The 22,332-nt window shown below is 47.3% G+C and overlaps 2 protein-coding genes across 5 annotated transcripts in view; one reads left to right on the top strand and one right to left on the bottom strand.

Annotated features, from left to right (window-relative positions):
- The window catches only part of plcg1 (phospholipase C, gamma 1), a 34,079-nt gene extending 26,061 nt beyond the window's left edge, over nucleotides 1–8,018 (top strand). For 2 of the 3 annotated variants that reach the window (XM_029247381.1, XM_018756628.2), the window contains exons 20-33: nucleotides 230–410; nucleotides 926–1,003; nucleotides 1,118–1,221; nucleotides 1,425–1,518; nucleotides 1,735–1,804; nucleotides 2,267–2,430; nucleotides 2,551–2,647; nucleotides 2,875–3,099; nucleotides 3,203–3,351; nucleotides 3,870–3,984; nucleotides 4,669–4,830; nucleotides 5,307–5,395; nucleotides 5,489–5,748; nucleotides 6,017–8,018. In XM_029247381.1, the coding sequence (XP_029103214.1) occupies nucleotides 230–410; nucleotides 926–1,003; nucleotides 1,118–1,221; nucleotides 1,425–1,518; nucleotides 1,735–1,804; nucleotides 2,267–2,430; nucleotides 2,551–2,647; nucleotides 2,875–3,099; nucleotides 3,203–3,351; nucleotides 3,870–3,984; nucleotides 4,669–4,830; nucleotides 5,307–5,395; nucleotides 5,489–5,748; nucleotides 6,017–6,059 (1,831 nt within the window). In that variant the 3' untranslated portion in view covers nucleotides 6,060–8,018. The remainder of the gene's footprint in view (nucleotides 1–229; nucleotides 411–925; nucleotides 1,004–1,117; nucleotides 1,222–1,424; nucleotides 1,519–1,734; nucleotides 1,805–2,266; nucleotides 2,431–2,550; nucleotides 2,648–2,874; nucleotides 3,100–3,202; nucleotides 3,352–3,869; nucleotides 3,985–4,668; nucleotides 4,831–5,306; nucleotides 5,396–5,488; nucleotides 5,749–6,016) is intronic. The other variant, XM_018756629.2, reaches the window with a different exon arrangement.
- A 702-nt stretch (nucleotides 8,019–8,720) lies between these two features.
- zhx3b (zinc fingers and homeoboxes 3b) lies at nucleotides 8,721–21,499 on the bottom strand. Of its 2 annotated transcripts, none has more exons than XM_029247389.1 (3): nucleotides 21,223–21,499; nucleotides 9,851–13,253; nucleotides 8,721–9,390 (listed from the first exon to the last, which is right to left on the bottom strand). In XM_029247389.1, exons 2-3 carry the CDS (start codon nucleotides 13,059–13,061, stop codon nucleotides 9,380–9,382), a joined length of 3,222 nt encoding a protein of 1,073 aa, XP_029103222.1. In that variant the 5' UTR covers nucleotides 13,062–13,253; nucleotides 21,223–21,499; the 3' UTR covers nucleotides 8,721–9,379. The 2 variants fall into 2 exon arrangements, with proteins under 2 accessions (XP_029103222.1, XP_029103224.1); XM_029247391.1 differs by lacking the exon at nucleotides 21,223–21,499 and adding an exon at nucleotides 20,446–20,989.
- Nucleotides 21,500–22,332: the final 833 nt, after the last annotated feature.

Genomic DNA, 22,332 nt, shown 5'->3' on the forward strand with positions numbered 1-22,332 from the left:
GATGATGTGCTGCATCAGCGCTACCTGCTGTGCCATTCAATATTGCTGTGAATCAGGCACTCTATACTATGTCGGCTCTCTGGGCCCAGACATTACCGTACCCTCAGCACATCACCATACACTCAGCTCTGACTTTACTCCTGAGGGCAGTGGGCTAATGTGTGACAGCTGTGTTCCATCAGTTGTACCAGAGTAGATGACCTCCATCTGTTCTGCTGTGCTCCCGAAGGGCCGAGGGGAAGATCAAACACTGCCGTGTGCAGCAGGAGGGCCAGACCGTGGTGCTGGGGACGTCGGAGTTCGACAGCCTCGTGGACCTCATCAGCTACTACGAGAAGCACCCGCTGTACAGGAAGATGAAGCTGCGTTACCCCATCAATGAGGAGACTCTGGAGAAGATTGGCACAGCGGTCAGTTGTGAAGCCTGTGTGTATGTGTGTCCAGGAGCTACTGACACCGCCACTACTCGATCAGACCTTGACCTCCACCCAACTGCTGCTCACTTTGTACAGCTGCACTTCGATGTTTCTGAAATTTCAGCCATGTATTGTTTTTTTTTTTTTATTGAATATGGTCACCTTAGAGAAGGATCACAGATGCAGTGCTGTACTTTCTATGTATACAGGTGGTCCCCGATTTACGATGGTTCGACTTCCGATTTTTTCGACTTTACGATGGTGAGCTGGCAATAGACATTCGGTAGAAACTGTATTTGGAATTTTTTGAATTTAGATTTTTTTCCTGGGCAAGCGGTATGCGGTGCAATACACTCTGTCTGTCACATGGAGGTGTGTGTTAAATACTTTTGACTGATGATGGGTTTTCCGGAATGTAACCCCATTGTATATCAGGGACCACTTTTGTTGCTTCAGAGAAATATTCAATTAAAAGAAAAGAAACAATGTTTTTAACAACTTGTCAACAGGAGCCTGATTACGGATCTTTGTACGAGGGGCGCAATCCTGGGTTCTACGTGGAAGCCAACCAGATGCCGACTTTTAAGGTGGGTTCCACAAAGAGTGAATTGTTCATTGTTTGTGGCTCCGCTCTGTTCTTGTGGAGGTGCGTGCGTGCGTGCGTGCCTCTGTCATGCCTGGCTATCCTGCTCTCACTGCAGTGCACTGTGAAAGCCCTATATGAATACAAGGCTCAAAGGGATGATGAGCTCTCCTTCAGCAAGAACGCCATCATTCAGAACGTGGAGAAGCAGGAAGGAGGCTGGTGAGTGCTTTCAGGTCCCTCTCTGACACACACACACACACCTTTTGCTGTCACTGCAATCTGTAGGTGGGTGCTGGTGAATTTGAAATTATTCCACGCTTTATGGAACATCTGCACAACACTGAGGATGTGGGCTGCGTTGTGTGGCCACAGATTGCATTGGTCAGGTGAGACATGTTTGTGTTTATGGCAACTCTGCTCAGGTGGAAGGGGGACTGCGGGGGCAAAAAGCAGTTCTGGTTCCCAGCCAACTACGTGGAGGAGATCAGCCCCATGGCTGTGGAGCCGGACAGATCGGTATGCCTGCGTCCCGCCCTCGTTTCTACACCTGTGTTCATGTCCCTTCTGAGGGAGGGTTTCTGCAGACTGCTTACGTATGAAATGGGTCTGGAGAATTCCGCTGGCATCGTTGGGCTTTATGCTGTGTCCTTTTTGTAAGTGCGATGTGCGCCTCTCAGCGGTGAGCCTTCGAAGCACACTGACCTCCTTCTCCCATCTATCCTGTTCTAACAGACGGCCACAGAAAACAGCCCCCTGGGTGATCTCCTGAGAGGCAGTGTGGATGTGTCTTCCTGTCAGATTGGTGAGTGGTGGCCTGCTGGCCCGCCTCACACAAACCCCCCCCCCCCCAAAACTAGGGCCAAATGGACAGTATGTTCTGGGTCACCTTGCTCTGGGCCAGACATCATGGTCATGTCCCCCAGTCTGTATTGAGTCTTCAGAGTCAATAAGCAACCATTTAAATATATTTGTGTGGTGTTATGTGACAGTGTGTCATTTTTAGATCCTTTTGCAATGCACACATTTAGTATTTCTAGGAAAGGCAGACAGACTTTCTTCTCACTGGGGGGTAAAAGTCATAGGGAAGCCCATGAAAATGTGAATCAAGACTAATCCTGAAGGAAAACAATGTTTTCTGGGCCGTTGGGTGAACTTCCGTAAAGCAGCTTGGGATTTCAGCTTCAGTCAGCGGTTCCACTTGTAGTTCAGTTGTATCCGGGCCGAGTCCCTCCTGACCGTCCCTCCGCTCACTTCTTTCCTCCAGTGGTGAGACCGGAAGGGAAGGGCAGCCGACCGTTCGTCTTCTCCCTGGTTATGGGTTCGAGTCCACGGCCCAATCACGTGCTGGACATTGCTGCCAGCAGCCAGGATGAGCTCAAGGAATGGGTCACGAAGATCCGTGAGGTCGCCATGACATCTGAGGCCAAGGTCTGTTGCCGGTGCAGAAGTTCATCCCGCTTTGTGACTGTTGGATTTCATACTTGTGCAGGACTGCAGCCCTCCTCCAGCATGTCTCCGTTCTTTGTGTCAATCATCTCTCTCTGGTAGCTCGAAGAGGGTAAAATGATGGAGAGGAGGAAAAGGATTGCCCTGGAGCTGTCGGACCTCGTCATCTACTGTCGGCCGGTGCCATTTGATGAAGATAGTAAGTGTGGGTTCATTTCGGCCCTCAACCCGCACATCGCTTCATTTACGCAAAGAACAGTGACTCTTGCAAATGTGAATGGACATGTGAGAGCAGTAGGCAGCCCCCATTTCCATGCTAAACCTGTGATGTCTGTGAATTTCCCTGTGGCGACTAATAAAGTACCTATCCGATCGTGTCCTGCGCTGGGACTGATTCCCCTGCCTTGCTTGCTGTCACCCTGACAGAAATCGGCACAGAGCGGGCTTGTTACCGGGACATGTCCTCATTCCCTGAGACCAAAGCGGAAAAGTACGTCAACAGGATTAAGGGCAAGAAGTTCCTCCAGTATAACCGGCTGCAGCTCTCGCGCATTTACCCTAAGGGCCAGCGGCTGGACTCGTCCAACTATGACCCGCTGCCCATGTGGCTGTGCGGCAGCCAGCTGGTGGCGCTCAACTTCCAGACTGCAGGTGGGCTGCTTGCAAAATGCTCTGGAGGAAAGGAACCTCCGAGTTTCCCCTTGAACGTCTCGCATGCATTCTTTAACCACCACCTCTCTCTTCCCACCTGCAGACAAGCCCATGCAGATGAACCAGGCCCTGTTTATGCTGAATGGGCGGAGCGGCTACGTGCTGCAACCTGCCATCATGAGAGACGAGAACTTTGACCCGTACGATAGGAACTCCCTTCGGGGACTGGAAACTATGACTCTGCACATAGAGGTATGGTCTGCTGCACCTCCAACCCCACACCCCAAGCTACAGTGCATGATAAATTAAACTTGACCCCCTCCTCGTGTGTCTTTACTTTTACAGTCCAAAGTTGTGTTTCCAGTGGACTAGTGTCCCCTAATTGCTCATATAGTTGCTGTGAATTAAGAAGTGCGTGCATGCGTGGTTGCTCTGGGGTGGATTGGTGTCCCATGCAGGGCATGCCCTGCCTCAGACTCTATGCCTGTTGAATAGACTCAATGCAATGAGGAAATGGTTGTGGTTGAATGACTGATTTCCACCCTTCATCTACATACATCCTTGCTGCCTTCTTCCCTCCACTGATATCCATTTGTTTTAAACTGCTCACCCCCCTCGACTCCCTTCGACTGTCGATTTACATCGATTTAAAGGCACCGTGCAATTCCAAGCAGACATTAATGGCTTTTGAGAAGTCTTCCTCTGAACTGATGCACCTGCAGTCAGATACGTGTGATTTTTACGTTTGCACAATGTCTGCTCACCCGCAGGTGTTGGGGGCGCGTCATCTGCCCAAGCACGGCCGGGGTATCGTGTGCCCGCTCATTGAGATCGAGGTGTGCGGTGCAGAGTACGACAGCGCCAAGCAGAAGACGGACTCGGAAGGTGAGAGCAGGTGCCGATGTGCATGGAGCAGCACATGAAAAGAGGGTTTGCTGCTGTTCGCAGGCTGGCTGTCTGTGAATCGTGTTCCATGTATTTGGCAGAGCAGCAATAGCTGACAGTACAGAGAAGATAAAATTAATGAAAATGTTCTATGAAAAGGATACTGTTTGTCTCTTGGTGAATTAATAAAACATGCTGCGTAAAATTGTATTGTGCATCGTAGATGAATCCATTAGTCATCCAGAAGGTTTTGTGCAGACCATGTTGATGTTTACATGCATCAGTTCAGATGGTTTACTCCAAAGTGACTTACAGTGATTTACTCATTTGTACAACTGGGTAACTTTTCACTTTTGTCAATTTAGGGCTCTCTGGCAGAACTCATGGTTTGCTGACTGGTTGACAGATGCATGTTCATAAATGTGCTGTATGACCTTGCGCATGTTGTGAAAATGTCAGCTTCTGCTATTTGTGCTAACATTTTATGAACGCCGGTGTTCATGTACAGTTCGAGAAATACTTTAAAAGTATCCTGCTGCAGCAGATGGTAGGAAGTGTTCAGAAAAGTCCTCAAGTATTGCTCCTCTCTTGTTAATGTCAGCAGCTGTTAAAGCAGTGTGTTGTGCACCACAGTAACACTCTTCAGGATGTCACATCTCATGCTGCTGCTTTCCTCCTGTTTAGCGGACAACGGCCTCAACCCCACGTGGCCAAGGAAACCATTTCGCTTCACCATCTGTAACCCGGAGTTTGCTTTCCTGCGGTTCGTTGTGTATGAAATCGACATGTTCAATGACCAGAACTTCCTGGCACAGGCCACCTTCCCCGTGTGCGGCCTCAAAACAGGTACATGAACCGTACCTTGGGCACGAGTGTGGCCTGCCCACTGGTACAGACAGGGTAAACCGTACCATCCGCAGTGGAAAGGAACAGAAATGGCGGCATGGTGCGTTGCTCAGGGCGACCCCTACGGTCGGTCAGTTGGCTGCGCGAGGGGATGCGGTGGAGACGGGTGAATAGCGCCCTCCTCCAAATGTGTTAGATCAGCTGATAAAGCCTGCAGCCCACAGGGTGTAGAGGTGAAGATTTTGGTTCTGCCACCTGGACCAGTGCTGGTGGGCATCCTGCATCCTTAGTAACAAACAGGTGGGACGTGAGGTGTGGTAGCAGAACTTGGTTTATGTGGTACCACCATAAAGTGCAGTACAGCATATTACTCAGGCAGCCTGAAGGGAACCGTCCTTTTTCTGTACACAATGTGTTTTTACTTGTTCTTGATGAGTAACCAGATGTCGCTGACTCTGAACGTGTGTGTGTATCAGGCTACAGGTCAGTCCCTCTGAAGAACAGCTACAACGAGGACCTTGAGCTGGCCTCCTTGCTCGTGCACATGGACATCATCCGTGGCAGAGTGGGTCCCGTTCCGTGGACTATTCTTGGACACGTGCAGAGGTATGTCTGTGGGCCAGTCTAAACCCTAATGGTGTTCTCTCTCCCTTTCCAGCAGCAGGAGAATGGCGAGGTGTCCAGCGCCCTCCTAGGGGCTACAACAGCAGTGACTGGCCACGTGGGCAGGGAGAGGCTAGGAGACGCTGTGTCTCTGTCTCCTGCCACCTCTATGTCCCCCTTGCCCTTGTCACCCAGCCAGGCCATGGCCTACCGTGGCCGTGAGGGCTCTCTTGAAGCACGCTACCAGAGTCCGCTGGACGAGTTCCGGGTGTCCCAGGAGGTATTGCTGGACCACATGGATCCTCAGAGCAGGAGGTTGGTCCACTGCTCAGGTCAGAGAGAACTGGTGCAGCTGCTTTGGGGCTCTTAGACTTCCTTCTACAGTGAGCCTCCCAGCTGACATATTTGAAACAATGTTTTCCATTATGCTTTTTGTCCCGATAACATTATCCATCACTCTTCAATTGTTGCACTTCATATTCAACCGTCTGTACCCACCTTTACCTGATCATTTCTGTTCTAAAAAGAAAAAAAAAACATGTTAAAATGAAACAACAAACCTTTTTTGTTCTGGCTTCCGCAGGTTACTCCGCAGGGCCAAAGTTGGTGGAGAGAACAGAATGTAAACGGAGGTCTGGCGACATCAAGGTTTTTCTGAACTGATACCACCGGCGGCTTAGAAAACAGTTTCTATAGAAACATCACTGCATCAGTCTACATTGCAGACGGCCCCTTCTCCACACTCTCCTTGTCACTGTACCCCTCCCTCCCTTCCAAAAAACTGCTGGGGGAATGGGGAAAACCCATTGATCAGAGGAAGATGAAAAGAACTGCAGCACATAGGGCCTTAGGACCCCTGTAGAGGACCTTTTTTGTTTTGAAAGACAGGTGTTGCAGACTGCATGAGAACACCTGGGGTTGTGCTCACATCAGGTCGATCCTCTCCGGGTGTGTATACCCCAGCGTGTGTATTCATCTCAGCTCATTGTCTGTCAGCGAAATGTGGGAACAGATGACCTTCTCTACAAGAACTGCCTTTGCCACATTTGATTTTTAATTATTTTTAATTTAAACTTTTTTTTTAAACAATTTTTTAAAGGTAACTTTTTTTAAGTAACTTTACTCGTCGATGTGTCTGCTACTGAATATCGAGCGTTTTTGGCTGGTTCGTGACGCATACTAGCCCATGGATTTCAAGGGGAAACAAACAGGAACCGCAGTGAACCGGCATCAGGAAGGAGCCTCTGTCTGTTTGTGTTCGAGGCTGTTTGTGCAGGAAGGAGGAAGTGACCTCTTCCAATCACGCTCCTTTCCCCATTCATTTCATTGTAGACTAACAATCAGTTTGTTTGAAATCTGACACCCCTTAGGCCAGAACCCATGCAAAGCTGATGTCTTGCTGAAGGATGTGCGCCTCACCGAGTTGTGTGGGAAGAGGCTGCTCCTCCTTGCCTGTGATGTCCCTCGTCTTCATCTCATTGTTGAAGACTCATAGCAGCGACGGCGATTTCAGTACATTAAACTGAACTGTGAAAAGGGAATCTAACAACATGCTAAGCAGAATAGTTTTGCTCAAGCTGTCATTTTCTGTGGAACTTAGAGAAGTGATGTAACCAATATTTTAAAAACTTTCAACTAAAGGACCTTTACAGTTCTCTGCTTCATGTGCTTTCTCTTTTAGTGCTGCTGTTCGCCTTTATAAAGTTTTCCTTTGTTTATTTGATAAGTAGCAGAAGCATTACTTTCACTCAACTTACAATTCTGGTTTTACCCAGCTGATAACCAAAGCCATTTCATAGCATCGTGATGTCTGTGTGGTTTGATCAAACTAGCTGGAGTTCTCCACCTTCACCTGTGTCACTAGTTAAGGGGACACATTTTTAGCTGTGTTATTTCAGTACATGCACAGCTGCTTGTGCCTTGGAGACTTATCTTTTCAACATTTGTGGCCCTTTATCACCATTTTTGGTGATGTTTTATCTTCATGAACGGGCTGTGCCTAGTCCTGTTATCTGTGAGATGGTTGACACTAAGAAATCAGAGTAGCGATTACTCTCCATTGTTTCATTTTCTCTTCGAAATTGTGGACCAGATATATTGGAAATCAGAATTTTTTTTTTAATTTAAAAATGTTCTGACTTTTGTCCTTTTTGTATTTTAAAAAAAAAAAAAAAAAAAGATGGAGGATCAGGGCACTGTCAACGCTGCTGGTGAATGATCTCCATGGTCTGCTCTGTGTTGTAACCATTATGGGTACTGAGGTGGTCCATACAGTGGAATAGAACTAGCCATTGGACATCATATCACATTTATTTATGAGGACGGGTTTTTTTTCTTTTCTTTTTCTTCTTCTTAAAGCAACAAAAAAATCTAAGCTGGTGGGCCAAGCCCCCTACACCTTTGGTTCCTGTCTAAAAACACATAGCTCTCATGTTACAGAAGTTACAGGGAAAATGTTAACTTACCGCTGCAATAGTTTAAACTTTAAAATGTGATCGAGGCTAACAAGACAGTGCGTTGGTGTGTTGCTCCATAAGTACAGCTGTGGAATGACTACACTGGCAGCAGAACTCTGGAAAAAAAAATGTGACATAATATAAATCATGCAGCAGTTAAGTCTTTTGTGTCAGTATGGAGGTACAGATCATTGGAATGTAGGTAATTGTTTCTCTAAGTCTGAAATGTCCACAAAAGCCATATAGTCCTGTTTTGTGTTTACCAGATTCTGTATTCTGGTTAGGTGAAGCTGAACATCGAGAAGTGAAGCAAAACATAACTGTCCCCCCACCCCCAACAGTGTGACTCACTGTTCCGATATTGGTAGAACAAAGATGATCATCTACAGTCAAGAGAGGGATACGACAGCACAGGTTAGACACTGTACAGTAATGCTTTGCCTTACGTCATTAATGGGTCGATCAGCCAGGCCCTTGCGTCCGCATGTTCAGGCTGTCCCTCCAGGTGTAGCCCGTCGCTTTGTCCTCGTGACCCCTATTAGGTTGTGCGTGTTCGTGGCCTCTCTGACGTAGCAGTTTGCATGTGGATGGAAACGGAGGCTTTTGTATTACGCCACTTGCTGATGCCTGCTTTTATGTGCCTTGTATACATAACTTTTTTTTTTTTTTGTTTTGTTATTGCCATTCTATTTACAAAGTGTTTCTGTAATGTGCCTAAGCTACAGGGGGTTAAATTTAATTTTACCTTTCATATGAAACATATTCAAGCCTGAACATTTAATAAAATACTTATTCCAACAACTGTTTCACCTTTTGTGTGTAATAATAATCATGTATAAATATGGCTGCAGCCTGTGCTTGTATTTCTTATTAAAGATGCTCAGGAAAAAAAAACATCCTACTCTGATGGTGTTATAATCGGTTTATTCTGCAAATAGTCAGATCTGTAAAAATGATACAATAGGCCTAGGTATTTTGAGTTCTGGTAGAACTTTGACATTGTATACGGTCATCTTAATGAATAACGGATGTTGGAAAATCCAAGATGAGGAAAACTTAAGGTTGTGCTAAGGTATGGGTTCCTACAATGTAAGAAATGCAAGACACTTTTTCTAGACACTTGTCACGCATGATGCAAAACAATCTGCTCCAGTTCTTACTGTGCACCCCGTACTCTTCACAAGAGTCCTTCTCCACAGTCCTAGGGGATCCTTAGCTAGGACTGACCTACTCGGCATCCATTCCATCTGTCTTTCCTCCATGTGGTATATGGAGTCCATGCCTCTGCCCCTCTCAGCAGGGACCCCCCAAGCAGCTGGAGGCCCCTGTGCTTCTTGAGAAAAAGGGTGAGTATAGGGGATCGGTCCTTCCAGCCATCCTGATGGTTACAATCACGCATGTTGCTGTTCGTCTTTACGACGAACACTCTCTGAAGGCCTTCTACAAACCCCAGGCGCTCCTGTCCTCGCGGGCTCGTCTACGGCTCCACCTCAGTCTGTCCCTGAAGCACACAGACACCGGCAGTCATTTTCCATCTCTGCACACCACTAGGAAGACTGCAGTACAGCATGCAAAAAGTCACTTTTTGAGCTCATCACTGCGCTGATGTGTACCAGACCCTGTGCTGGTTCACTGCTGAATGGCTGTCACACTTTGCCATTTTTACAACCAAACCAGAAGTGGAAAGGAAGCTTTCCTGCCTGGACATGCTGTTTGGTGTGAATTCTCTCTGCTGCTTTTGGTTATCTCCACTTAATTTTCTAAAACAGCTGTGCTCCCCACTCCAGGACTGACTGCCAAAATCAGAAATATAAGACTAGAGAAGTCCATGTGTAGCTTCTGCTTTTTCCTGAAAAAGACTCAGGCAGTATGTAGGGAGAGTGGGATTAAAGGTTGGATCTAAAACCATCACATAGGAGTGTCATCCACTAATTGGACATGTTAAAGTGTACCAACCTTACCTTGTTCGGGATTCACAGACTGGGCTTCGGTAGCGTATGCCGTTTCCTCATTTGTGACTGGGGCTCTGGGGGAACCAGCGCTCTCTCCGTGGCTCTGCTGCAGTGTCGTCGTCGGCTCCATGCCATCCAGCTCTTCGGCATCTTTACCCTCCATCAGGGCCGATCGTGTGGCAAACCACCGCCGCACCAGCTCCTCGTTGAGATGGCTGGACTCCACGAGTCCCTTAACATGCTCCTCCTCCAGCTTCCCATGGGTGGTCAGGTGCTTCTTCAATACTTCTATGTCACCCCTCCTGTAGTCCTCCTCCTCTGCCATTTGCTGGTAGCTCTCGAGCCATTTGAGCTGGCCGTTCTTGTAGACGTAGCGGCTGTCTCCGAACCAGCGCACCACCTCGGGCCGTGGCAAGCCGGTCTTGGCAATCAGCTCGTCGTACTGAGGGCTGCTGGGCCACTGGGTGCGGGCGAACACCTGCTTCAGCAAGTGCAGCTGGTCGGGGGTCTTTTTGCCGCGGGTAGACATGGAAGAAGGTGGAGTTTTGGGGCTCTCTGCCCGTCTGGGTGGACTGACCTCTGCCTCAGCCTTACTGTTGGACTCGGTTACTTTGAGCATTTTCAAATTTATCTTTATGGGATTCACTTTGGGCTCAGAGCCTAGCGTATCGTCCTTTTGTTTCTCATCCTTGGTTTGCTGCTGCCCCAGTGCATCTTCCTGTGAAGACGATGACTCTTCTTTTATCGCCATATCCTCCTCTGCGATACCCTCACCGTCTTCCTCCCTCTCTGCCTTCTCCGCTTCCTCCCTCTTCTTCTCAGCTGCTACTTTCTTCCGCCGCTCAGAGAACCAGCCATCGATCTCTCGCCGAGTCATCTTCGTCTCGGCACGCAGTCTGTCGACCTCCTCGCCAGAGGGCATAGGATTCTGCGAAAAACTAGCTTCCAGGGCCCGCACCTGGTGAGGGTCCCTCTCCTTGTAACGGATGGCAGTGAAATCTGGGGTTTGCTGCCGGGAGACCCGGCGTGGGTGAGGGGCTGGTGGGGACATCTGCTGCTGCTGCTGCTGCTGCTGCTGCTGCTGCTGCAGAGGACTGTGGGATTTGGATGTGTCTGAGGAGGTGGGGCTGTCGGCAAAGTCCAGGAGGGAGTTTCCACTGAAGAGGCTCCCTGAGCTGGAACGCGAGCCCTTCAGGTTGCGGTAGTGGTAGCGCCGGTCACTAAACCACTTGCGTACCTCTCGGACCGTCAAACCTGTTATTTTGGTGAGCCGCTCCACTTCCTCTTGATTGGGGAACTGGCAGCGGATGAAGCTCTGCTTGAGTGCGCTCAGCTGCTCCTGTGACTTCTTGTTCTTATAAAAGCTGGGGTCCAGAAAGCTGCTGGGAAGCGTGCGGGAGCTGTGGGTAGTGTTGAGCACAGGTGGCAATGGGTCAGCCATCTTTTCCTCACTGCTGCTCACGCCATCGTCGTTGCTGATTTTATTACTCTTGCTGCTGCTGTTACTACTACTGCTGGTGTCATTGCTGTTACTGTTGCTGCTGCCATTTTGGCTGCTTTTACTGCTGCTGTGGTTGTTGATTTTGCTGTTTCCACTGCCAATGCTAATAACACTGGTGTGGCTTATGGTGCTGGTCGTAGTGCTTTTGGTGCTGCTGGTGGTACTGACACTAGTGCTGCTGCTGCTGCTGTTGGCAGTGGTGCTGGTGCTGCTGCTGTTGCTAGCTGTGTTCCCGGTGGAGCTAGCAGTGTTCCCGGTGCTGCTTGCCGGATTTCCGGAGCCGCTGCTGCTACTGATGATAACGCTGCTGCTGCTTCCCGCAGCCGTGCCCGCTACCTTGTCTGCAACCAACGCAGCTGTAGGTCTTGCTTGCATCACTGGCTTAGCCGCCACCTGTGGTTTTGGGGTGACCGCTAGGGCCATGGGGGTGCTGCTGACCTGGATACCGTTGGCCACCATGGGCTGGGTAACAATCACCCCACCCTGACCCACCAGGCTGCCCTGCAGAATATGAGGGATGTTGCTGGGGCCTAGAGAGGCAGGCAGGACAGTGATGGTGGGCTGGGCAGCACTGTGGTGGGAGTGGCGCTGCTGTGGCTGTTGAGGAACAGGGGGAGCTGTTTGGATGATGGTGTTGAACATCTTTCTGCGCGCATCCTCAATTTCTTCTGGAGACCAGCTGATCCCTTGCTTTAGCCGCTGAGCTGTAAACCAGATCTTGATCTGCTCCTCGGGGTACTTGGTGACCACGGTGAGGTAGCAGAGCTCAGCCTTGGTTGGGTACGGGAACTTACTGAAGGAGTTCTTTAGGAAGCTGCTGGTGTCCATGGCGGCATTGTAGGTGGGGATGCTGCTTAAAGGGATCATCACCTTTGGGAGATTTCTGGAACCTGTGGAGGAGGAGGGAGAAGATGAAGATGATGTTGTTGCGGAGGCTGTCAGGGGGACTGACTGCTGGTGAACTGTTCGGTTCTGCACCACTGACACCACCTGGGTGATGGCTGTTTTCAACATGGGTAAAGCGCCAGACCCATTAACAACCTGTAAGGCTGTTGGGACTGAGCTCTTTGTGGAAGCGCCATTGTGCACTATGGTGGGAACGTGTGTTACAGCTGGAGGATCCATCTTCTCTGTCTCCTTGCTGCAGAGAGTGTCCAAATCGTCTGCAGCGTGGGACACCACTATCCTCTTGGGCTCTGACTTGCCCTTCAGCATTTTCATGATAGGCGTCTTGGTGATGGAGATTTCGGACTCTTTGGACCCCTCATTCATGACCAGGATCTGCTCCACTATAATCCTCCGGTCTCTTTTCTTCACCTGAAGGGTGGTATTTACAGTACTGGGGTGGGTGTGGGCATTGTGTAGAGCCAAGCCTTCGAACTTTGTAGCAGACACTCCACAGTCCACGCAAATAAAGCTAGGCTCAGCTCGGAAGCCAGTGTGGCTGCTGTAGACATGGTCCAGGAAGAGGTTTAGGTCATGGGATTCAAAACTGCATGGTGGACATGTGTATGCTCCTCCTTCCCGCTGTGCACTTCCACCTTCAGATGCAAAGGTCTCGCCGACCTCCTGGGAGCTCATGCCCTCTCCAGCGAGGAAGGTGGTCGAATGTGACATTTTACAGTCCGACAGGCTTTCCTCCTGCTCCTTATCCTCCTGCACGTGCATCGTTTTCAGCGGAATCATGCAGGGGATAGTGGATTTCCTTTTGCTTGCCATCGCTTTTACAGAAAGGGCTAACAACTGGACAAAAATTCCTTTTAGAATTGCGACAATGTGCAGCTGGTATTTCCCATGTCAGGGACCAGCTATTGGGAGGTAGTAGTGTTCACACATGGCCCTCAGTGTCTCCGTGTCCGTTGGCGGACCTCTTTCACTTCTCAGGCCTCTTTCGAGCAGCAAGAAGGTAACCTATGAAAAAAATTGAAAACGATAGTTGTGCTGCATGCGTCCCCAGAAACTACATCTCTTTGGAAAATAATTTGATCAGGGGGTCATTCCATGTCAAGTCACCTGAGGAAAGGAGGCTCTGACACCACTGCCCACCTAAATGATGGTTCATAGTGATGTAAAAATTCAAAGGTTTATATTTAAAAAATATAAATTTGTGGAATAGTGGTACAGTGGGTATCACTGGTGCCTCACTGCACCTGGGCTCTGTGTTCCGACTTGAATCCATTCTGTGTTTAAATGTTCTCCCAGTGCTTGCGTGGGTTTGCTTCCACAGTTCAACGTGAGCAGAAGAAAGTAATGGCAAACCACTTCTGTTCCCTCCTTTACCAAGAAAATAACAAGTGGTCACCAAGAGTTGATTTTGACACTGACTCTAACCTATTCTATAAGTTTCAGTTGGACAGCACTCACAATTTTAAATGAATTTTGATATTATAGTCTAACAATGTAACAGAAATGTACGATTTAATGTGTACAAATCACCCATTTGGCCCTGTCAATTAGTTTTACAAAACAGCACCACCCAGTGGACAAACCTTCTGTCATGGTATAGTGCGAAGTTTTAAAACAACAAATGGTGAAACTGAGGTTTACTTGAAAGGATGAAATAAATGTAATGCGGTTGTACATGTTTGTTTTACTTGTAACATACTTTCATTATTCCTGAATCACTTTAAAACATTTTATCTTTGAGTTGGACCAAATCTGATCCCAATCTCTTTCAGGAGATTTAAAGATAAAGAAAATGGAATGAAGATTCTCAATCTGGATTTTTATTTTTGAGCCACCATTCAATATTTTCATTAAAAAATGCTTGAACACCACTTCTGACATCAATGTGCACCATCTGGTGCTGTGGCTCCAAGACCTGTGACAGGTGGTGTTGAGTCTCTCTGATGTGACATGGACTGACCCTCAAGGTTTGCATATGGAAAAACCGTTGCTATGCTTAAGTAATATAAATGGCAGTGAAATTGCATACATGTTAATGAGTATTTAATAAATGTTCAATGGAATATTGTCTTACATTTTTTTTGTCTTAATTTCATGGCAATTACACTTCTGTGACAGGACAGAATGTGAGAAAACTTGACTCACAATTTCTATGTGGCACCGTGAAGTTTGAATCAACCCACCACAATGTTGAGAATTCATGTTTTGGTATGGCTCCATAAAAAGCAAGGAGAAAACATCTCTACCATTTGCAAGTATGACCTTACCTCCAGGCATTGGATATTCTGAGATCACATAATGGAGATACTAATGAGCAAATGATTCATATTTTCATAACCTTACTTTCTACTTCTGACTTACAAGGATGTTGTTCAATAACTGCATGTTCTGACATTTTGAATAGTCCAGCTACTGTGCTCTACTATCTTCCCCAAGATCATCATCCTTTATGATCAGAAACACCCTTTTTACTCGCAAGAACACAGACAAACCACAAATCACATCCTCAGTTTTGCACTCGGTCCACTAAATGTCTCTCCCTTCCTGCTGCTCAGCACACCATCTACATAGGAATTATAGGCTAGGAGTTCTAAACTGCCAATCATATGCTCACCTTCCCGCTGGGATTTTTGCATTTGTGGTTTGTGCCCTGTAGCTCAGCTAATCACCCATCATTCCTTTCGCCCCCTCCATGCCATCCTTCCAGCTGCGAGGGGAAGCTCTTTTATAAATAAAGGACTCTGCCAAAGGCAAGCGGACAACTTGACGTTGAGCTTCAATGTGCATACGTATTGCTGCAGCCGCTACCTATAAATAAAAAAAGGAAACCGCCCCTGAGAAAGAACAGGCTGACCATGGTGCTGTTTACTGCTTTATGGTCGCCTTCCTGCCAAAAATCTAGGTCAGCGCCATCTTACCCTCTAATCCCAGTTTGCCACATCCAAACACATTCATTCGCTCTGCCAGCTGAAAGGTCATGGTACATTTAATCAGTGCGCCATTAACCCCACCAAGGGAGGCTGATGTGACAGGAGAACACCGAGACCAAGTCTACAAGATCCTTGTGCAACAGAGCTGTACCTGTTTCTCCATCTTACATTGTGCACCTTTAGTTGACTCCCACTAAGTCTGCAATGTATCTGCTCTGATCTTCTCCATCACAAGATTCTCTCTCTTCAGGCAGCAGTGTAGGCCAGTGTTGGTTTTCGACATGATATTTTAGATGTGTCATCTGAAACTCTACAACTCCCCAGTGACTGAGAACTAGTTGCAAATCTATCCAAATCCTACTATAGGAAATTTAAAGGCTGATTTCTGCTCTTTGTGAAATAACATGCAGGAAAGGTGCACCTTGCTGCAGATGAAATGGGATGCTAAGATGACTTATGTCTCTTGCAGTGGCTCACTGATCATGCATAGTTCCATTTTCTCAACGGTTTTAGTGTTTGATTACTTATGTTCTTATTCATTGTGCACTCTAAACCCGTGAAAACCATTTTCATCATCCCTTCAGCCAAACACCAGCCATGTAGGGAGTGATGGGTATGCTTCACCCCTAACAGAGTTTTACATTTTGGAATGTGCTAGACAGTACCAAACGTAAGTGTGTGGTTGGTAGTTTTGTCAATGTTGATGTGAGGAATGATCAGGTCATTACATACTAAAGATAAACAGTCTTTAACTATCAGAAGGTCACCTATATCTTCAGCAAGTATAAAATCCATATGTATGGTTCATGTAAACAAAAGGTTTTATTTAAAGTCATGATTGATGTTAGTGATCGGTACGATGATCTCAAATGCTTGATTTAACTAAAAAAGAAAAATTATGGAAGTTGCACAGAAGTTCAAGGCCACCGGGACAGCTGCTACTGCTGCAGGAAGAGGATGTAATAAAAGTGACCACAACCTGCTGAGGAAGAGGATGCTACAGAAGCAGGGTTAAACTTTGAGGTAGTTAAAACACACAGTCTTGAGTGGATCTAGCATAAAGTCTCTTTGAAATTCAAGCAAGCAAGAGGTTTCATTCTGCCAAACGGTGCCTTAACTGCACTTGGGGCTATGTGCTGTGGTCAGATGAAGTGGAAATCAAGCGCTACAGGCTCCTAACTGACAAGTGTTTCATTCAGAGATCTTTTGCAGTATAAGCACTTAAACTGAAGAACATCACACACCTCGTAGAGAAAACAGCACATATTTCGTTTAGGGCATCTTTGACAATTACTTACGATTCTTGCTGTGGATTTGGATATATCATTTTAGAAGGCTATATCACCATAAATTACCACGTTCAGCAAAGGTCAGGCATCTCAGAAAAAGAGATGGAAAAAACAAGACTTTAGATAAAGAACTGCAGGCTTGAGAGCCAATCATATCTATGGGTCAAAGGCACAAACAATTCACTAGCATCCACCAAAAAAGCGGAAGACAAAATTCAGTGAAACTCAATGAAACATGCTCTGCACCGTTTTAATGCGAAAAATAATTGGATGTTTTCTGCTATAAATCAGCAGTGGATAGAGGCAGGATCTATATAATATATATATATATATATATATATATATATATATATATATTTGAAAGGCACAACAAAATATCAGATTAAACACCTTTCAAATTCTGAGTCTATATGGCACAGGCTTCATGACAGGACACAATGTATGTGGTTCAAGACTAGAATACAGGATTTGTACCATCAGCTATCACTAATAATGGAAAAATAAAGGGCTTCCAAAGTGTCAGCTTGCACTTATTGGCAGTTTGTACTGGTATCCTAGGCAATAACTCTCTACACCTTACTCTTCTTGGCAAATGATCTGCAAATCCAGGAAAAGGAAACAGCATCATATATTGTAAAAGAGTCCATAAACTTCATACAGGATCCACAGTTTCTCAGTGGGTGAAACACTAAGCCATCAGCTGAGTTCTATCTTGAGGGTAAAAGCAGCTTATCCTCTGTCCAGGCAACCATCGAGGAACGTCCAGTTTCAATACAACACAGAAGCTTTTCATCTTATCTTTGTTGGTAAAAAAAAAAAAAAAAAAACTTCGAAGCCTGAATTAGGCTGAATGAGCAGTTATTGCACTGATCCCATTCATATATTTTACCATGCTCTTTTGTGGCCTCCTGTACTCTGTGAAATGTTACAACACTTCTGCTTGCAGAAGAAAACCCCGTTGAGTAACTCCAAAGGTACGAAGGAAATAAATGAGCCAAAGTGTTAACAGAGCCGTGGAGCTACAAGCTTGTCCCACTGACCGTTGCTCCACGCTACCAAACCTGAGAGCGGCTCATGGCGCAGAAGGGGTTAAACGAGGTGGCGCCAGACCGAGGGAACATAATGTTCCACGGCAGAAAGAATTGCCCTAAAGCCGGCCTTACTGCCCCACTGCCACTCAGTTCTGCATGAGGGGGCACAACCCTGCCAAGACGATCATGTCACGTGACCAGCACAAAGGCTTGTGGGGAGGACCTGGGTCCGCGAGACAGCAGTGTTTGCAGGGGCCGAGCAGCAGGGCTCGGAGGCGGGAGTGCAAACTGACCGGGGGTGTGAGTGACTGCAGAGGAAACGGTGCAGTGTTTCGGAGAGGAATTTTCTACCCCACTGCCCCCCCATCGCATGCAGTCACTCCCTCTGCTCCGGACCCCTCCCCTCCTCCCCCCCTTCCCTCCCTTCCGCCCTCCCTCCTCCTCAGCTAACTCCAAAGCTTCTGGAATTTTCCTCTCCGAACCAAACTGCTTGTGGTCAGCCTGAACCAGGCTACAGCTTGTAAGCCGTATCAACTGTCCAGGGCAAGAGGATCTCTGGATCAGGTCATGATGACAACATGGAAGTACTCCCAAAATACATACCTTTATTTAAGTCAAAATAATAATAATAATAACAACAATAATAATAAGAAGACAAGATATAGCTACTTCCGACTTGTTTCAAGAAAAATGGGTATACATAGATGAGCCTCAGTGCAAAATAAACATCGTTTTCACAGTATGGATGGCACTTTATGATATGATGTAGGTGATGGTTGTTTCTTAACTTTGCCTACTTTGGGGACAAACTGCTTTTGACCTTAAAAGTAGACCTCAGCAATGGAAATGTTGCTATATTTCTCTGTTTCTGTCTGCTCCTGCAGACTCCATTCCAAATGGTTTACCTTCACGCCCCTCCCCCAGCCCACTTCCCTCTCCCTCTCCAAGTTCGGCCCAGTCCATGGGGAGACAGGTCGGCAGCGCTACTGATGTGTTACTGTCCCCATGGCAACCACCCCCCCCACACACACACACGAACACAGCCTGCTTCTCACACATAGAGGCGGCCGCCGATATACCACCAAGTTCCTGGCTCTCGGCACCTTGTTTCTCGTCACTCCCCTGTGAGCAGCGATGCCACTCAAAGCCACAGTCCTAGTTATGTGCCTTGCGACATATATGTGTCTCCAAGGTGTGGCCGACAGTGGGAGAGGTTCCTTCGCCAGCTGCTCACAGCACTACCACGCACTTTCTATTTGCTTAACTCAAAGGCTTGACTTAGGTTCTTTATTTATTATTTTGACTTTCTTTGCTCTGAACAGGGTTAAAGGGAGACTCGAACGTATGCCACACTTCACACACGGAAGTAACACGGGGTCCCACGGCAGCCGGTGCTGTTCATACACAGCATCGTGCACTGAGCACTACGTTCTTTTACCACCCTTAAAACAGTCAAGTCGGAGACATTTATTGCTTTCAATTAATGTTGCTCTGCCAATCTTTTCATTAACAGTGACAAAAATCTTGGAAGTGAATGTACCTGATTTTATATTTGGGTCTTCAATACAATATGAAATAGCATTTTTGGTATGTGAATTCTCAAAGCAGGGATTTGTTTATTAAAGTCAAAAGTGAAAAAGGAAAGAGCAGAAAAGGGCGAGTGCCTGCGTGCTGTCCAAGCTAAAATGGCTGACATGGTAGCCTCCTAACCAGTGAGGCACCATGATGCCAGTCATTGCAGCGGCGACCCCGGTGCGCGCGCACGCACACACACACTCTTTCACAGGCCTCTGCGCTCGCACGCCTTTTAACTCATTTTTTTGGGCTCTTCTTCTCAAATCTGGATGATGCTGTGATGCTGTATGATTTGTAATTTAATAGAAAGTGACTTAACGTAAAAGAGGAACATGGATGCAGCACTGAGTGCGAAGCATACATGGAAGACCTATGCATGCGTGTGTGGTGCTTTCTAAACACAGCTTCATAAATCCAATTTGCCCACACCTCCAATGCCAACATATATCAAGTGTTCAGGATCAGGAAGCCAGCTGTTGTAGTGTAGCTGTGGAGAAATTAAATGGACAGGACAGAGTAAATGGATGAAGAAAAAAGAAAAAGTTTGTGCTTCTACGACAGCAATAATATAAAGCTTAATTAAGCAATGTTTAGTACTCAAAATACTACAAGGCTGCCTCTGCACCACCGAGCCCAAAAAAAAGAAAACCTTGTACTCCATGCTAGCAAAATGTAATGAAGAAGAAAAATAAAAACTGAAACTGAATATGGTTACTTGAATTAATCCAGTACAGAAAAGGAAAAAAATAAATAAATAATAAGTCTTCTGCTATATCTAAAATAAAAAGGAAGATGGCCTTAAGTGACCCTGAAGTCCTGCTCCAACAGTCTGAACGAACCTGGCCTTGGCAGTTTTTTTTACGTGGGCAGAAGGACACTTAAGCAAGCCCAGCGTACACTGACTCAGAAACAAGAAACAAAAAGTTCACCTCAGAAGAACTGTATACAAAAATAATAGTGGTTTTAAAAGACAAAAAAAAAAAAAAAAAAAAAAAAAAAAAGGCACTACAGATAGACGAAAATATAACGGGCATGTGCCAGAAGAAGAACTCAACAGGCCGCGTGTTTCAAAGTCTCGGAGAGTTTTGCTGAGAGCTGCATTGCCCACAGGGAGAAGGTACCGTCAAAGAGAACCACGTTGACCTGGTCTATGAAGAGAGGAAGGCGGACTGACGTTTCCAAATGACCACGCACAAGACCGCCTGTGTACTGTGTGCACCAGCAAATATGATGCATGCGCTCAGGTGTGTGCGGTACTTGCAATGTTCATTCATTATTTTGCCTGTGACTGACAAGCAAAGCCCAAATTTGAAGTTAGCAGGAGTGTGGCGCGACATGATGGGAAGGCAGCAGTGGAAGGAGTGTGAGCTACCTCAGCATCCCGCGCTGGACAGAGCTGCTCCTGATTCCACCAAACACACGCACGTTTCAGTCAGTCAGTGTCTGTGCTTTCATAACAAACCGGTTAAAGCTGAAGAGCAGCCAGTGCTGCAGACATCTCTTCGAGCTTCCAGGGCCGCCACGGTGAAGTGTGAACTCAAAGTTTTTTTTTTTTCCCCTCACTGAAAATACTCATCATAGCTGTGGGAAAACTCAACAGTTCTCCGCTCCCGGTGACCCCACGCGTGTTCCGCACCACAGAGCAGCCACGAGCAGCAGTGTCTCTCCCTCCGTCCGAGGCAGCGGACACCGATAACGGACACAGGGGACCCCGGCCGGACCAAGGGCTTCCGAACCCGAAAAGTGGGAATTTTCTTCCAAACGGAGCGGAAAAGAACTGAAGAAGCGGCGGCGCGTGCCGACCCCTCTCGCGCGCGCTCTTCCCCCTTCTTTTTGCGCTCGAGCTCCCCTCCCTCGCCTCGCTCGCGGAGTTAACCGTCGGCGGCGGCCGGGAGCCTGCGGATGACAGTGTCCAAAAGGAGGGGACGGGAACGACACCCCCTCCAAAAAAATAAATAATAATATTCACTACGTGCCCCCCCCCCTTCCCACCTACTGTCGCCATTTTAAACAGGCGACTTCATGTAGCCAGCGAGCTAAAACTGCCCTGCGCTGCTGCACAGCGGAAAGGGGACGTTAACGTAACTTCACAAAGATGAAACTCCACGGCAGCGCAATAAGAGACATTAAATATTGAAAGAGAACTTACCTCGCGCCCGATCCTGGCGGTCGGGAGATGGAATGGGTCCACAATAAATAGCTAGCTTTACAGCTATATAAATAAATAAGGATATTCGGGCTCCACTTGGTGCCAGTTGCGACGAGGGGGTGGACCCTCTTTCGCGAATAGTCTCGTGCGTGGGGAGAAAGCCCGCCGCGAGCGTCGCAGCAAGGTGTAACGGCCCCCTAATCGTCTTGTTTATTACGAATCGGTGTGAGCAGAAAGAGAAGGCAAAAGAAAATACTACGTACGTACCCAGTGCGGGAGCACGTGATCCAGAGCGTCACCCGTCGGCGGAACCCTCGGGTCGGCGCGCGCTGCTCCCCCGTCGCATGCGCCGGCTCGACTCGGCTCGGCTCGCGGAAAGTTTGTCCCAAAGGCACAGAAAAAGGCCCCATCTTTGCAGTATGTGAAAAATAGCCGTTAAATGTGTGATTCGCAGTCCCAAAGTTGGAGCGAATCGTAGTCGGTATGATAATTAGCCACATAGTGCACAGAGCAGAGGGCTCCATTGTTGAGTGGCACAGTGTGGACATCCTCCGCTCGCCGTTATTTATCTATCGGCGCTCTCTTATCTCAGGTACCTCAGTGCCATACACCTGCTGCTAAACTGAGCCCCTGCTGCTGCTGCGACTCGGGTCACTTGTACGCAGCACGCAAACATCACATTACGTAGACTAGTGCACCTATGTACTAGGCAAAATCGTCTGAACAAATGAAATACTTGTGTAAAGCAGAAAGATGAGCGAAGCCTCACTGCCGTACGAGCGAGTGGTCGAAATATGAGAGGTGCAGTTCTCAGTATAGAACTTGTTGCATACGATGATGGCAGAGGGGAAACGGAGCGGATCTAAACGGAAAAGGGAATAAAACTTGTGTCTAACGCGTAAACCCTATTGTACAATGTCAGGGACGGTGCTGCACCTCGAGTCGATGGCGACCGGGATCAAATTTCCAGCAGCGAAAGGTGAAGGATTACCTGAGTGGACTGACTTCTCAGCCAATCCTCCGATACTGATATTGCTATAGGCTATTGTAAACTGGTCATTTAAGCACACGTAATTATTAATTGTCAGATGTCTCAGTTTGAATATATTA

Source organism: Scleropages formosus, chromosome 2, assembly GCF_900964775.1.
Source record: "Scleropages formosus chromosome 2, fSclFor1.1, whole genome shotgun sequence".
NCBI lineage: Eukaryota > Metazoa > Chordata > Actinopteri > Osteoglossiformes > Osteoglossidae > Scleropages > Scleropages formosus.

What these genes read in the sequence shown, in the direction of transcription:
- zhx3b (XM_029247389.1), bottom strand. Translation starts at nt 13,061, where the DNA reads ATGGCAAGCAAAAGGAAATCCACTATCCCCTGCATGATTCCGCTGAAA.